The 13,146-nt window shown below is 40.3% G+C and overlaps 2 protein-coding genes across 5 annotated transcripts in view; one reads left to right on the forward strand and one right to left on the reverse strand.

Moving 5' to 3' along the window:
• LOC137866257 (laminin subunit alpha-3-like) overlaps positions 1–3,221 on the reverse strand; it is a 53,509-nt gene extending 50,288 nt beyond the window's left edge. Inside the window, exons 1-2 of the mRNA XM_068702046.1 lie at positions 2,749–3,221; positions 2,057–2,209 (exon numbers count right to left, since the gene is read on the reverse strand). Of these exons, the coding sequence (XP_068558147.1) occupies positions 2,057–2,209; positions 2,749–3,015 (420 nt within the window). The 5' untranslated portion in view covers positions 3,016–3,221. The remainder of the gene's footprint in view (positions 1–2,056; positions 2,210–2,748) is intronic.
• A 1,102-nt stretch (positions 3,222–4,323) lies between these two features.
• vps4b (vacuolar protein sorting 4 homolog B) lies at positions 4,324–12,979 on the forward strand. 4 transcript variants are annotated; one of them, XM_068738027.1, is made up of 13 exons: positions 4,324–4,466; positions 5,665–5,776; positions 5,943–6,043; positions 8,096–8,207; positions 8,557–8,707; positions 8,848–8,906; positions 9,081–9,200; positions 9,321–9,477; positions 9,584–9,732; positions 10,614–10,695; positions 10,778–10,997; positions 11,092–11,232; positions 11,322–12,979. In XM_068738027.1, exons 1-13 carry the CDS (start codon positions 4,446–4,448, stop codon positions 11,421–11,423), a joined length of 1,527 nt encoding a protein of 508 aa, XP_068594128.1. In that variant the 5' UTR covers positions 4,324–4,445; the 3' UTR covers positions 11,424–12,979. The 4 variants fall into 4 exon arrangements, with proteins under 4 accessions (XP_068594128.1, XP_068594129.1, XP_068594131.1 ...); XM_068738028.1 differs by having other exon boundaries at positions 4,325–4,466; positions 5,665–5,753; XM_068738030.1 differs by lacking the exons at positions 5,665–5,776; positions 5,943–6,043 and having other exon boundaries at positions 4,326–4,466.
• The last annotated feature ends 167 nt before the right edge of the window (positions 12,980–13,146 follow it).

Genomic DNA, 13,146 nt, shown 5'->3' on the forward strand with positions numbered 1-13,146 from the left:
AGCATGTTAATATTTGCCATTTGCCCGAAACACGAAGTGGTAGCGGTTGGGAATGTCATTAGTTTTTAGTCAAAAACCAAAGTATTGGACAAATGTAACTTTTGATCTGATGATGAAAAGTCAGGGGATCAACAAAGTTACAATTAATCCTGAGGGGACATGAACGTCTGTACCAAAAATTGCATGGCAATGCCTAAAACTCAAAAATGTCAACCTCATGGTGGTGCTAGAAGTAAAGTCAGGGGATCACCAGAGTGAGAAGAATTCATCCTCTGGGGACAATGAATGTCTGTCTGTACAAAATGTCAAGGCAATTCATCTGACAGAGTTCACTTCTAGTCAGATTAGATGACCTTGCTTCAAACAATCCTCTATACAGTAAAACCGGAAACAGCTCTGTCAAAAAGGCCGCTCTCTTTGAACCTCACCATTTTAACATAAACATCAACCATGCTGTTATCTAATACATCTGCTAAGAGCCGTATAGAAAGCAGCAGAAGAGCCACCTGCGTTGGTGTTGAAAGAAACCACAGAACCCATTCAGCTGGGTCTAGCCCACATAGTTCATTGAAAACATAATTTACCCTGTGGCTAGGAAGAAGAAAAAAATCGACAAAAATAACAAAGCTTCAAACAACATGAGAGCTCTAATACATGAGATTACATGTGTTATTAAATAAAATACTTAATTAAACTCAGCAAGATGCCTGAAGAAAAAAATCTCCTTTCAAATACAAAACGATTTCAGATACTAGCAGTCTTAATAATCGAGTGATATTCCTGTCATAATCTGTGGTTCATTTCTCTCATTTCAGGGTTTTTTTCATCCATTTATAGAGGAGTGCTTGAATGCTGAGTTTGTTGATTTGATACAAAAGAGGTTGCGAAGCTGCCAACTGATAAAGTTCTTATTAGTAAATCACAAATCTGTCCCCCACATGGCATGCCACGCTTTTTTCTCACCTAGTCAGGTTTTTTCTGCACCATTTACAGAAGATTTGAGTGCTAAAACAACCGTACGGCATGCAATGATGGCAGGTGAGCACTGTTAGTGCGTGACAGTTGTGTGTGTGTGTGTGTGTGGTTGAGGTGGTGGTGTTGCAGTGAGGGAGGGCAGGTTGTTGTGAGGTTGGTAGTCACCATCAGAGATCTAGCCACGCTTTTTTTAGCATGCAATAATACAATAATGCTACTTCCCCGGCTCCCAAATAAACTGAGCATTACCACGTATTAGGCAGACATCCCTACAGGCCCTACGTGTGTCCATCCTCTTGTAAGTGTGGACTATCTTTAGCCGTGTAGGATCTTTGCTCAGCTCAGTCGGCCTAAAAATAGAGATACAAAAGCCAACACCCATTGTCTGACACAGCGCCCACTGGGAGCCAAAGATGCGACACGTGTGAAGAGGAGCTCTTTTGTTGCTCTCTTTTTAAAATCTACTCCAGAACTGGGCCTCCTTACAAAGAGGTCCAGGCCTCCACCTGCGCTCTTCGAATCTGATTTCACATCCTTCTGATCCACAATCCAGAAAACAAAATTCCTCTCTTTCCTCTCACTAGATAATTGAGCGTGAGGTGCAATGTTTTTACGGTGAGCCAAACTCCTTCCAGAGACCCGGGTCATGATGGAAGCGTATCAGAATCTGATTCCTGGCAAGCATCCAACTGCGGGACATTATTCACATGATCACTGCTGGCTGAGGTGATGAAACTCAAACTAAAAACATAATCGTGTAACTCCTGTTGGAATACTTTATTAATGGAACACCATGAGTCAAACAACTGTCTCCCCAGCATATCCAAAACAAACGAGCAGCAGCAAAACACAGCACTGAAGAAGAACATGGTGTAAAAATATTGCCAATGCACACCAGTGCTCTGCCAGCACCCACAATTGGCATCACTCATGTCACAGCAGCAGAGCAATAAACCTTCCCTTCCCTCTTAAAACATCCAGGTGCTGTAATTTACTGTCGCCACACAGCGATCATCATTCACACTGCAGGCTACAGTAGGTAAACAGCAATTCACAGCAGAGTAAAATATGATAATCTCACCTGCCCAAGGTCCAGGGTAACATTCACCTCGTTGTAGCCCACTCCCCTGGAGAGAGGAGGGCTCTGCCACCATCGCTCTGTCCCATCGATGGCGTTGGTCACCGGGTGGGCTTTGTTGGGGTCGACGGAGTTGCAGTAGTCACAGAACTGACCCTAAATGGTGTCACATTGTTGATATTCAGAGGCATGCACACACAAATAATTGCAGAAGGAAACCACATGCATGATATATATATATATATAATGGAGGCAGGTACTGGCAAATAACTAACCTAAAGCAAATATGAAAAATATTGCAACCACAGGCAAAGCTTAAGTTTAGACATGTCCATGCCAAACTGCTGTAGTGCAGGGCCCTTCAGAGGAACTCCTGAGGGGACTAGACCACTTTTGAAAGTGTATTTCCTTGAGCAAACTCAACTACAATGGTGTAAAACTATTTCTGGCAGCTGTACAACTTGGCTATGTCGGACAGAATAGTCAGAGCTTTAACAAAGGCATTTGGAATGAACTATATTCATAAAAACGTGCGTTCTGTCAAAAGTTAAGATATATTTTACACAACCTAATGTTGTGTATGTGTATCCAGCCACCATTTCATTTTCCCATTGCAGTGTCTACATGTTGTTGTTATTCTCCTTTTGCGTGCGGACCGAAAGCTTAAGTGAGATCGCATCCAGCTTTTTTCTTACCTGTATATTTTGAGTAGGAGGTCCATTGTTCGGTCCACCGACAAGCTTACAGTATAATTCATATCTCGGTGTCCCAGCCTCATCCTGACCGCAGGTTGCCGTGGCAGAGATACTGGACACATCAGCGAGGTTGAAGTACGGGGGATTCAAACCAAAACCTCTTAAGTCATTAGAAGTTCCTTGTCCATCTGCGTCCCTGAAAAGCGTGACTGTAAAAAGTACAGCGAGGAGATGAGCTCCTCTCATCCCTCTCGCCATGTTCCACATAAGAGATCCCTGTAGATGCCTGAGAGCGACCCGCAGCGCGCAGGTCTTGTCATCTATAGATCTCCATGAAATGCGCCCAAAGGTGCTGCGCGAGGTATACGCGCGAGGCTCTTTCGGTAGGACTACGCGTCCGCTAATGACACCGTTTTAAGTTTGGTCTTCTGCTCTTGAAGGTGCGCCCTCTTTCCACCTCATGTTTCCACGCTAACGACGCCAGCCACCCCGTCTTCCTCACCAAACTGTGCGCCACACCGGAGCTATCAGGTGTCAGGCTGTTGATGGTCGGAGCTCGAGGCTAATCTACTGAGTGGGGCCAAAGTTCTCCTATCACAGTAGACACTACGCCTATTTCGTCGCTTTTCTTTATTTTTTAACATGGATAATCTCTCTTAACTACAAGTTTGAAATACATACATGGAGCTCAGGCGTATTTTATGTGCAGATAATTGTAGAGAACTTATTTGTAACCTTTACATTTTACAATCGTCGTTCAAGGAATCGCTTGGATAATGATAAAGGCTGCGTGCCATTTAAAATGCATTATAATCACGCTGAGAAATAATCTGCAAAATTCAAAAGCAATTGGAACTGACTGCCAGTTACAAAAAAAAATGTTAGAGTTGGATTATGAAATTAAATTGTCCATCCCTGTGACAAATATGGATTGTTAAGAAGGCTTCCATAGACATACAGTATAATCTATATTTTCATTGATTCGTAATATCATATTTATATAATTTTATATATTTTTTAAAGTTTGAATATGAAAGCATAGTATTCACCACTTAAATGAGGATCCGATGAGCTCCAAACCTGGGAAGTAGCCCACCAGTGGGTTTGAAGGTTCTTCACGTCGTGGATATTCTACAGTGATCTCGGGGCGACATCTAGTGGACAAAATGGTCATCACACGAGAATCATCAGTGAAGTGGATTTGAGTATCACGCACGCGCACACACTCCTGAAGTATCCGGTTTTGCACGTCATTTGGCCTTTAGAAAGAAGAGCTGCTATATTGTGTTACACCTAAAACGACTCTTTTCTGTCTTACTGTATGCATGGTGTTGTTGTTGGTTATTTCTACAGTCCCAAAAATGATTCTTAGTGAAAGATGTGTACATGTTTCTGAAACAGCTGTTTCTATTCGGGTCATTAATAATAAAGATACAGGTCCAGCAACTTGTGCTGTGTTTGCAACTTGCACGACAACAAAACGCGTCGTGACTCACTGGCAGGATGGTTCCTTCCAGCATCGCTGCCATTCCTCTGGACTGGGCAGGCTGCTTTTCTCGATCGCATGTGTCATTGCTGAGGGAGTGATCAGCAAACAGGAACTTGTTGCGCGGTGACATACGGCTGGGTAAACGAAACCAGACTGGCGGGGCACCACGAGTTGAATCAGCTGTGTTTTGATTCCCAGGGGTCTCCTCATGGAGCCGACAACTCTACAGGTAGGATGAATACATTACTTAATTTAAAGACTGGAAGCTTTATCGATGGAGTGGAGTGTAACAAGTGAAGTGTAGGTACGAACACCGAGTCTACTCCAGGTATGTGATCAGACGGGTTTCACTTTGACCAACGCTTCATGTGGATTCAGTCCCATAGTGTGATTAATTCAAAGTGTCACATAGTACGCAGTTCTTCGTTTGAATGCAGGAGCGTTTTGTGTCAATACTTTGGTGTCTGCAAGAGCGGACTAAACTCCACCATGGACCAAAAATAGTGATTCACATCAAGTCCACAGATTTTAAAGGCAGTCTGCGAAATTAGTCATAAAATGTTTTAGGCAGTGAGCAAACTCAAAGCTCTGTCCGTGATCTGATTGGTTTTTAGATATCTGATGCAGTGTGGTTCTGTTGGCCAAAATAGCGGGTATTCACATAGATCCTTTTTCTATTATAAATAACTAATTTCCACTTGGAGTCATAAGGCAAAGGCAGGTGCTATGTACAGTTTTATCTTGCTTCGTTTTAACAACAATCCCCATAAAACGTTGGGTAGCTATAGTTGTACACAGAAAACGTTTCTGCAGCAAAATAAATACGAAAATGATTTGGTCACAGCAAATATTTTCGATGACGAAGTTAAACTAACTATGCAATGAATCACATATTTCTTAATTGATTGACCATCTACTCTATAACTGATAACGTCCATGAGCAAATATATGGGCAAGACATTTTTTACAGTAGAGATTTTGACATTTCATAAAAAGCACAGGCATCATTAATAACACTACAAATAACTTCATTAATTTTGGTTAATAAGTTCCAGGGCCCTGATATTGTGTCAAAACACCTGTTAACAATGTATACTACACAATACTTTACTGAAATGACTGGAACACCAAATGTGGAATAAATACATTTTCTGTTGATCACTACTCAATCAGTCAATTTATAATTTCAGCACTATAGCTCCAAAGCATTTTTTAGGAACTATTATGATTTGTTTATAATATAATAATAACATTTATAATACAGTACTAACTGCTGTTAGTATAACAACAACACTGTAGTCTTCTGTATTACTTTTGTTGTGACTGAAGTAGATTAATGCAGTTTATAGGACGCCAATATGTGTCATGAAGTGATTTGAGTAGAAGCAAAAGATATGATAGTATCTGAAATATTCCTGCTCTTTCAGAAAGCTATTGCCGTAGCACAGAAGGCCTCAGAGGAAGACCAGGCTGGGAACTATGAGGAGGCCATCCAGTCCTACAAACATGCTGTCAAGTACTTTCTGCACATTGTAAAACGTGCGTCGCAAATGCATCCAATGTCACATAATGACACATTTCAGGTCATCCTAACAGTCTGCACAAGAGTGTGCATCACCTTAATTGCTTGAAATTGCTCAGCTATTAATGTCTAAATCGATAACATTACAGAACGCTATTAAATAAATGTTCTACTCCCCATCAGGTCAACCCCAGGGTAAAGATGGCAACCAGAAGATCCGAGATAAATGTAAACTGTACTTGGACAGAGTGGAAGAATTACAGGAGTACCTAGAGTATAAAGAGGTTGTTACCAAAATTAAATACATCATATTAGTTTACAAATATAGATATTATTTTTTATGATGATAAAATCAGACCAATGTCTCAAGTTCACAAAAGTATGGATGTGTTGCAGTATGAGTGGACTTTTTAAAGTGCCTCATAGATAATAAATAATTAATCAGTGGTGGAGGAAGTATTCAGAGCTTTTAAAGTAGCAATATCGTAGTCCAAAAATACTCTACAAGAAAAAGTCAAGTATTCAGACTCAAGTAAAAAAAAAAAAGTATTAGCATCCACATCTATTTAAAGTACCAATTATGCAGAATGGCCCATTTCAGAATCATATATGTCATACTACTGGATTGTAATTATTGATGCATTAATGTGTTCATCACTTTAATGTTGCAACTGCTGAAGATGGAGCTACTTTTTATTACTGTATATACTGCTGGGTAGCTTAATCTATAATAATATATCATAATGAATTAGTTGATTCATATTTTTTGCATTTATAATCTAAATCTGCAAAGTAACTAAAGCTGTGAAAAAATATATACTGAAGTAAAAAGTACAACATTGGCTTCCAAAATGTAGTGGAAAGTAGAAAGAAGTAAGTACCTCTAAATTGTTCTTAAGTATCGTGCTTGAGTAAATGTACATAGTTGCTTTCCACCACTGTTATTATTGTCAGAACAACAGGGTTGATAGTTCATTCATCGTCTGATAGTGTTTGAATTTGGTAAACTCATAGACTGTATATAAAAGGTAAGGGGCCTAAGGGTTACCCAAGAACCAAAGACACCACATAACACGCCACATGACAAGCAAAAAGAAAAGAAAAAACGTTATAGTTTCAGGCAGTAGGCCAATATACTTTGAACCGTAACGAGGCTACGCGTTGACGTCATTACATTCTGTGCACGCGAGTATCGAGTTTTCAATGCGGAAGTTTCCTCCTCGATTTGACTCCGGGGCGATCTCAAGAAACGAAAACAAGCTTCCTAAAAAACTCGATTGTCGATTTAACAGTCTACGTGTATGGTTATATTCCAAAGCAGAGTTTTTAAAAGTCGTTTCCTCACGGCGGTGTTACATTCGTCTCGATTTTTGGACAAGTGATCAGCCGTTATGGCTACCAACAATAATTTACAGGTAAGTTGAGAACCAACGCCAGGGCTAGCTAAAACGCTAAATAAGCTAACAAAGTTGTTCACGTATTGGACTAAACTAAATCAAGTATCCTAGTTCATGACAACCGAAACGTCTGACCTTGTTATGTTGGGTGGTGTTCGGTATACATGCTTCTGACAGTGTAATATAGAGTGACGTTTGTAACATTAGCTGCTAACTAGCATGGTTAGCTAACGTGCATCAACTTGTGAACAACAAAGACCACCGGAAGGTGACATTGTGGCCCATACGTGTTATGAAATCTACAGTTTATCTTCGGTAAAGCAACATTATATGTGGTTGTGGTGATTGCCGTAGAACAGCGTGAGCCTGTATTGTAGAAAACGACACCTAGCTAATGGGATTACTGTTGCTAGCTAACGTTAGCTAACTGGTTTTATTTGGCCTCTGAAAAGACATCCACTACAAATGGAGAGCAAAGCTGTTATGGTTGTATTCTGTACAGGTTGTGTTACAAGTACAAGTTGTGTTAAAGTTACATATTCATTTATATATAATAAAAGGAAGTGAAAGAAAGTGCATTCAAATTCCGGTTCAGGCACTCCTACCCCGGTGTAACGTGTGCGTAGTGTCCCCACGCAGGACAGGTGTTAGCTTCAATCTGATCTTCACCAATAGCTAGTACATTACGGTAAGTAACGTTATACAGGAAGGTTGCCTGCGACTGACTTTTTCACCTCAGTGTTTGTCATACTTATTTAGTTCTTTAAATATATTTCCCACTTACATTTGTCAATTTTTGGATGTTTGTTTTGGTTGGTTGATGTTGTCCTGGCACCAGACACTGTCATTAACCTTCCACAGCTGTCTGTTTTCATAATCAACAGTATAACCTACACATGCTAATGTCACTAACATTGTTCTGTGTCTGTTTTATTTTAGAAAGCCATTGATCTTGCCAGCAAGGCGGCTCAGGAGGATAAAGCTCAGAAATACGAGGAGGCTCTGCGTCTTTACCAGGCTGCTGTTCAGTACTTCCTCCATGTGGTGAAATGTAAGGCATAAATTGGCATTAAGTGTACGTGTCCACACAGTCTGATAATCACCTCTGTCACACCAGGAATCACAAGCTGATAATATTCTAAACATACCTTTAGAGTGGGGTCATATTTCTCAAAATGACATGCAAGCTATTTTGTACACTTTCACAGCAGTGAAGATGGCAAAAACAATGAGAATAGAATTTCTTTACATGGTTAGATGTGATTGCTTGTTTGTAGCTTCATATGGTAATCGAAGTACACTTAAGGTGAAATTTGGAGAGGAGGGTGATGTCTCTTTAAGGATAAAAATACTCAAACCTGAAGTAATTTTTGTGCACCTTTTTTTGTTGTTCCTGACAGATGAAGCCCAGAGTGACAAAGCTAAACACAGCATCCGAGCAAAATGTGCTGAATACTTGGACAGAGCAGAGAAGTTGAAGGAGTATCTAAAGAAGAAAGAAAATGCTCCTCCTGCTAAGCCTGTCAAAGAGTCACAGTCTGATGACAAAGGGTGTGTTTATGGGTGGAGCAGATCTGATGCCATTCAGACCTGGATGGAAAATCAGTGCAAATTATTATGTACTAGATATGTAAACAAAATTATATATTAATTATATACTTTTTCATAATTATATGTGTTTGTGTTTCCAGGAATGAAAGTGATGAAGGTGATGATCCAGAGAAAAAGAAGTTCCAAAATCAACTTTCAGGTTTGTGATATTCCCTTTGAGGACCATTGGGCCTTCTGCAGGCTGTATATGATTTTTAATCAGAAATGAATTGTCCTAATATTTGTTTATTTTTTGGGGGGGATTGTTACATGCAGTCTGTCATGATTCAGGTATTACTTAGACCCCTCAGAAATGTGATGTTGTTTTTTACAGGTGCAATTGTTATGGAGAAACCAAACATCAAATGGAGTGATGTTGCTGGTTTAGAGGGAGCGAAGGAGGCACTGAAAGAAGCAGTTATTCTTCCTATCAAATTCCCTCACCTTTTCACAGGTATGACATCTCATATAAGAGGAAGGCTTCCTCATTGCTTTGCTCTTAAGTGACAGAAGACAGTCGATTGTTTTTGTTGACACTAATGTGGCCTCAATTACCGTTTTTCTTGACTGACAGGAAAGAGAACTCCATGGAGAGGGATCTTGCTCTTTGGACCTCCTGGCACAGGAAAGTCCTATTTGGCTAAAGCTGTTGCCACAGAGGCGGGCAACTCCACCTTCTTCTCCATCTCTTCGTCTGACCTTGTCTCCAAATGGCTGGGAGAGAGTGAAAAGTAAGTCCTGTTAACGGTAATCCACCAAAGCACGAGCTAAGCATTAAAATATACAACAGTCAGCAGCATGTTGCTATTTAACTTTAAACTTTCTTAAACCTCCTAGGTTGGTGAAGAATCTTTTTACCCTGGCAAGGGAGCACAGGCCCTCTATCATCTTCATTGATGAGATAGACTCCCTGTGTGGCTCAAGAAGTGAGAACGAGAGTGAGGCCGCTCGCCGTATTAAGACAGAGTTCCTGGTTCAGATGCAGGGTAAGTCTGGCGAGCCAAAACAGTTGTTTTTAATGACTGAATGCTGTGCTGCATGTTAAATGTTCCCCACTTTAGGGTTGAATAGTTTCTGAGGGAATGAGTAAACAGCCTTTGAGATCTGAAATAGCAGTTGAAGTAGAAAATGGATGTTTATGCACTAAGTGAAGACTCTCTTTGTAGTTTTTTGGTCTGCATCCTAGATTTTCACTGGAATCATTGTGGTACACAAATGTAACGCCATAGAAACTTGAGCTCTGCACAGGATAAAATTATAGCTGCATTGACTGTTTTTTTTTGGGAAACCGTCTGGGTTGTTGGGTCCCTCAATCCAAGTCCAATGGCAAAATTTTTAGAGTAATATCTTTTTGTTTTTCATAGGATTTGTTCCAGAGTGTTCTCAGACTCTCTTTAATTCTCCCTGTCACTTATTTCCAAATGTGAGCAGTTTAAATGTTAAATGACCGCTGAATCACGTGGGGCAGAAAACTTCTGGTCACACCTCAGACGTCACAGATTGAGGTGTGGCGGGAAGTGCAAAAATATTTATGAGATGATAACCTGCTGACCGCAACATTCATAGACTCACTTATTGTATGTGCATACTCTCTTTGCAACAACGGGGCTTGCCCCAGGAACTTGCTGAGCAAAGGTGGTGAGCCATCCTGATCCTGACACATCTCATAAACAATTTAGTGTGCAGACGAAGACCTAAAATGTGGCCAAACTCATTAAATATGTGCTAAACTTGTGCTCTTTTCCCTAAATTAAGATTATTATTTAATATAAAATATTATTTGTTTTTATGATGTGTGTGGTGGAGTATCATTGTTTAGATGAGATAAGTAGTTGTGGTGTGTACACTGACCCTGACTGTTTTGCAGGTGTGGGGAATAACAATGAGGGAGTGCTGGTACTGGGTGCAACAAACATCCCATGGACCCTAGACTCAGCCATCAGAAGAAGGTAATTGTTGTCACTTGGTGAAAGTTGTTAGGAACCGTGTTCTCATTCGCCTTTGCTGACTGTCCGCCAATGAAACTCTCAGATTTGAGAAGAGGATCTACATCCCGCTGCCCGAAGAGCACGCCCGCTCCTTCATGTTCAAGCTCCATCTCGGCTCGACCCCCAACTGTCTCACCGACTCCGACTTTGTCACTCTGGGCAAGAAGACGGATGGATACTCGGGAGCAGATATCAGTGTCATTGTCAGAGACGCGCTCATGCAGCCTGTTCGAAAGGTCCAGTCAGCAACCCACTTCAAACGGGTACGTCTATTAAGGTCTCTGTTTCATGATGCAGTTTAACATTTTGCAGTTGACTAATTCTCGACTTGTTTCCTTTCATATGTTGTGATTTTAGGTACGAGGTGAATCAAGAACTGACGTCAACCTTATCGTAGATGACCTCTTGACTCCTTGCTCACCTGGCGACCCCAACGCGATTGAAATGTCATGGATGGATGTACCTGGGGAGAAGCTATTGGAACCTATAGTGTCCATGGTAAGGATGTCAAAAAATACTAGCTGGTAATATAATTGCATATTTGAGTCCTCACTTTAATATGATATGATATCTGTTCGTCTTTTCAGTCTGACATGGTGAGGTCTCAGGCCAACACGAAGCCAACAGTCAATGAACAAGATCTGGACAAACTGAAAAAATTCACAGAGGACTTTGGACAGGAAGGCTAGGTGGGAGGATTGAGCCAAACCAAACCAAAGCAAAGGATTTGTGATTGTCTCTCTTTACTGTCCTTGTCCCATTTCTCTCTCTCTCTCTCTTTCTCTCTCTCTCTCTCTCTCTCTCTCTCTCTCTCTCTCTCTCTCTCTCTTTCTCTCTCTTCTCTCTCTCTCTCTCTCTCTCTCTCTCTCTCTCTCTCTCTCTCTGTCTCATCATAACCATACACCAGGCTTCGTGGTTTATCATAAGTGGACAAGATTACTGCGCTGTTTTGAAAACCACGCAAAGGGTGGAAGGACATTGTTTTATTTGATATTAACCATTGTCCAAAGAACATTAAAGACTTCTCATCTGCAGCTGACCTGATGAAATACTCAATACCACACAAAGAACTTAGAAGGTTGATTGACTAAGCACTAAAAACTAAAGGTATTGATGAGCAGAAAGCCCAAGCAACGTAGGTATACTAACGGCAGACATACACCACAGTTATTGCAAGTAAGGCTATTGAAATCAAGATAATTTATTTTAAATTGGGACTAGCTCTTGTGTCCTTATCTTCCAGTCAGAATACATCTCACTAGACTAGTGACTGCCCCTTGTGTATTCTTCTATTAAGAAGGAGAAAAAAAACAAGCATTTTATATTGTGAACTGTACTTTGTGGATTGTATAAATCTTGGGATGGGGGAGTGAAGCGGGGCATGAGTTCATTGGATTTGTTGTGGTGAAATATGTCATTTTTGTCTCAGGGTGGTCGGTGTTTAAGAGTTATTAGACTGAGATACTCAGGATGAGAGCTATATTAGACCCTGTGGAAATTTTGGATTGTTTATCCAGTTTCCTAACAAAGGACAATTGTATTTGTTTACTCTTGCCATTGGAATTAAACACGGCTACTAGGGTGGATCCCCAATGGTGCCGGACCAGCATTACTTTATAATTTTTAAGGACTCAATAACTTTAATTTGCTTTGTCACTCAGCTCAGAGGTTTATTTTCACGACCTACTGTACATATTGTTCATTACTATTCACAGGCTTTGCTGGTTATCCTTAATATAAACTGCAAAAAACTTAAGCCTTATGTTAACATAAAGTCACATAACTTTTGATAAAACAAGACTGAGTTGGATACTGATGGCTCAGGTTGAGAGACCCTCTTCTTGTATAGTTAACAATATAGGAATGCATCTCCAAGCATGAACTATATAGCCATGCGCGGCAGTGTGCACCATGTGCCTTCTAGAAAAGCTGCAAATTTATTTTTTATTGGTTTATTTCTAAATTGATCATGCTGCTTATATATCACTACACGTGAGACATGTATAATACTTGCAAATTTCATGTAAACTCTTTTAGAGATTGTATACAACTGTTCTCTTTTGCTCCTAAGGTGTGCAAAACTATCTCTTTTGAGTTTTGATGGGGAACATCTCTTATTTTACTGTAAATGTCTATACATATAGCCACCTCTTGAACCCTTTATTTGTGAAGAGGGCACTCATGCATACGAATTTTTGTGTTTGTTTCAATAATGTAAATAAAAGTTATAGCGAAGTCCAGAAAAGCTGTTTACGTTTTTGTAAGAAATGTACGATGTATCTGTAACGTTAGGTTAATTAATTAAGGTTTAAAATAGATTTTCTTTCACTGTCATCAGTCAACATAACCGGTGAGTGGGTGTAAAGCATAGGTGTTCTAAGTGTAGCGCTAGCGTTAACTGAAACCATACGG

This window comes from Cebidichthys violaceus, unplaced genomic scaffold, assembly GCF_023349555.1.
Source record: "Cebidichthys violaceus isolate CVI_PGR_0920_01 unplaced genomic scaffold, fCebVio1.0.p SCAF_8, whole genome shotgun sequence".
Lineage (NCBI taxonomy): Eukaryota > Metazoa > Chordata > Actinopteri > Perciformes > Stichaeidae > Cebidichthys > Cebidichthys violaceus.

Excerpts from the sequence above, each read along its gene's own strand:
- vps4b (XM_068738027.1), top strand. The coding sequence starts at position 4,446 with ATGGAGCCGACAACTCTACAG. Across the intron at positions 6,044-8,095 it reads AGTACCTAGAGTATAAAGAG|AAAGCCATTGATCTTGCCAG; the intron begins GTTGTTACCAAA and ends GTTTTATTTTAG. Across the intron at positions 9,201-9,320 it reads ATTCCCTCACCTTTTCACAG|GAAAGAGAACTCCATGGAGA; the intron begins GTATGACATCTC and ends CTTGACTGACAG.